This window comes from Ochlerotatus camptorhynchus, unplaced genomic scaffold (assembly GCF_037179485.1).
Source record: "Ochlerotatus camptorhynchus isolate MF236.1 unplaced genomic scaffold, CSIRO-AGI_Acam_v1.1 ptg000556l, whole genome shotgun sequence".
NCBI lineage: Eukaryota > Metazoa > Arthropoda > Insecta > Diptera > Culicidae > Ochlerotatus > Ochlerotatus camptorhynchus.
In genome coordinates, this window is record NW_027041039.1 from 1,921,374 (window position 1) to 1,924,467 (window position 3,094).

The 3,094-nt window shown below is 41.0% G+C and overlaps 1 protein-coding gene across 1 annotated transcript; it reads left to right on the forward strand.

Annotated features, from left to right (window-relative positions):
* Positions 1-927: 927 nt before the first annotated feature.
* Positions 928-1,990, forward strand: LOC135713423 (uncharacterized). Its single transcript, XM_065236535.1, has 2 exons — positions 928-1,576; positions 1,642-1,990. Exons 1-2 carry the CDS (start codon positions 929-931, stop codon positions 1,819-1,821), a joined length of 828 nt encoding a protein of 275 aa, XP_065092607.1. The 5' UTR covers position 928; the 3' UTR covers positions 1,822-1,990.
* Positions 1,991-3,094: the final 1,104 nt, after the last annotated feature.

Below are 3,094 nucleotides of genomic sequence, written 5' to 3' on the forward strand. Positions count from 1 at the left end.
CGCGTCCCGTAAAAAGTCTTCATTCGGGTTATTACACCCCAACTGGAGCTTACCACCTTCCCTCCAAATTTCGAATTGATACGTTTCCAAGCCTATACAACATTCTTTCAACTCGTATGTTGTGTGACAATGGAACAATTCCCTACGCCCTGCGAGGAAATGTTCCTTCTCGAAAATATCCTGGACCGAGAATCGAACCCACCGTCTCCTGCATGACACGCACGTCATTACTGGCTAGGCTAATCAGAGATCTGATCGCTTCTTCCCGTAGAGTGACGAGCGAAGAATGGGTGAGATAAATGACAAAATCGCTTATTGCGACTTTCATGTAGCAAAATAGGCAGGTATTTGTGTGAGGCCTCCCTTAGCTCAGCCGGTAAAGGCGCAGCTACAAAGCAAGACCATGCTGGTGGAGGGAGGTGGCTGGGTTCGATTCCCGGTTCGGTCTATAAAAAATTTTCGGGTTGGAAAATTTCTCGACTTCCCTGGGCATAGAAGTATGATTGGACTTGTCACACAATTATACCAATGCAAAAATGGTACAGGTATCGAAAGCTCTCAATTAATAACTGTGGAAGTGCATCTAGAACACTAAGTTGAGAGTACGCAATAAGCTAATATGCGATACGCAATAAGCTTGAAATGCGAAGAAGAAGAAGAAGAAGTTGTGTGTCAAATACAAACTTCACAATATTTTCTTGTTGCATCCACAAACAAAATATTATCATAATATCTTATAATTCAATAATTTCATAAACCATTTTTTGCCAAAATGAATGCAAGGCACCCTGTAGGAGACCTCATTAAATATTCACCTAGAATATTGAAGCAATCGAAACAGATGTGTAAACTCTAGCCCGTTCAAAGTGAAGCAATATAAAAGCTCCGAATGTATCATTCAGAATTCATTGAGTGAATTACCATCACAATGGAGAAATTGCACATCCTAACGGTACTCGTGATCGCATCTGCATCCACAGCTCTTGCCCTGGACTGGTACGGTCTAACACAGGCCAACTATGCAGCCATCCAGACGGGACTTGCACAACTGAACGATGCAGCTACGCGGATGAACCAATCCATCATCGACCAACAGAACCGCATCCAAGCAGCCCTGGATGGTGTAGATGATTTTGTACGGCAGTCCGTGTTCGGATTGATGTTCCAGTATCAAAACTTGAACATAACTATGGACCAAATCACCAACATCGGGGGCAAAATTCATAAGGCAGGCGACTACAAATGGTACGTGTCGTACATCGCAGATGACTACAAGCGCAGTGTCACATCCAATGTGATGATTCCGGCTCAATCGATCGTGCAGAACATTTTGAATGCCATGACGACCTTCTACTCTCAACAATCGCAAAGTTGCGCTCAGCAGTATGCCCCACAATTGGTACAGGCTCGGCTCTCTGTTGGTCGGCTGCAGCAGTGCATCCTGATGGCTACCCCGTACTTTGAGTTAGTGGCCAACACCACCACGGTAATGTTCGGCAGCGGCATAAGCGGCGCAAAAACCATACTCAAGTATTTGGATTTATGCTCACCCAATTCGACCACCTGTGTGACGAAGGTTAGTTCATAGGTTTGGTCGGTACGGAATATTGGTAAATAATCACTTCGCAATTCATGTTTCAGTTCTTCAACGATGTGCCGAACCTGATGAATAATTTGATTATATCCTTAATGAATCTACAAGGAATCCCCGAATCAATTATGAGCCCGGGAGTACCGGCCGTTAAGGAATGCGTTGATTTGATATCGGTGGATATAAAGCAAGTACTGCAAGGGCTTGTTAACAAAACGAATTCCTGCTAAGGTACAATCACTGATGTAGACTTGTGAATGAAAATGGTGAGCACATTCATAAATTCGGCATGATTTAAATGATTAAAAAAATAAACGGTATACATGCAATTTAGTTAACTTGTTTTATAACTTTCCGTTTCTAGTCGGAGATGCTTAATGTAAATATCGGACTCAAAGTGAACATTTTATACGATAGTTGAAGATAAGAAAATATTGAACTGATAGTTCCGTTATAGTACGACAGTGTGAAAATTGAATGTTTAGAGAAGACTAGACAGATTTGATCCCTGTAGAGACTTGATCCCCCAAAACGTATTTTTTCAGACAAGTTACCACAATCGTTCATCTAGCCGGATGGTAAAATTTTAATAACATTTGAATTAATTTGTTATGTTGTTATGTTGATATGTTGGGAGCAGTTGCTAGTTTTTCACCATCTCGAACTTTTTTTTAGCCTTTGTGAAAATGTTTAAAAACTTTTGATCTTTTCAACCAAATTGTACCACATGTGCTTGTACTACAACCACTCTGTATCAGTCGACGTGCTCGTTTGTGTTTTATATCTGACTATTTCCAAACCAATCGCACATGGACAAAAAATGCTACCCATATTTGATTTCAGATTACTGAAAATCGCTAAAACGTAGGTCACTCATAGTTTGAGTAATTTTTCCGACACTTTCCTGGCGAAAACTTCTCGGATATGGGAAAAATCAAGAAAATTGTACACAGGTTAGAAGTGTACTAGAAGACAGATTAAAACCACAATCTGTTTTCCTCATATTCGAGAAGTTTTCCTCGGAAAAGCGTCGGAAAATTTACTCAATCTATGAGTGACCTACGATTTCGCGAATTTGAGTAACATGAACTCTCATGCTTCGTTAGTGTGGTGGCCAAAATCAAAAGAGGCTACTGCACAGAGGAAACTAGCAAAACTTCAACGTCTAGCATGCATTGCAATAACGGGTGCGGTGCGCAGCACCCCATCAAAAGCAATAGAAGCAATCCTACAGTCCGCATCGTGCTCTCTTGCCGTGCGGATCTATTTGCTTTTTGCTGAAGGAAGTGTTACTACTACCTAAAGCTACAACAAATTTAAACAGCACTTTTTAGTGCTCAACCTGTAAAAATTTTCTACCTTGTTCAACTCTTATTCCTCTTCGATCCTTGTTTGGACCCTACCCGAGGTAATCCTTCTTGGATATCGATTTGGAAAATTCCTCTTCGATCCTTCAGATTCTTATAGTAATCTGCTTGGAAGTCGATTTGGATAAAAATTTAC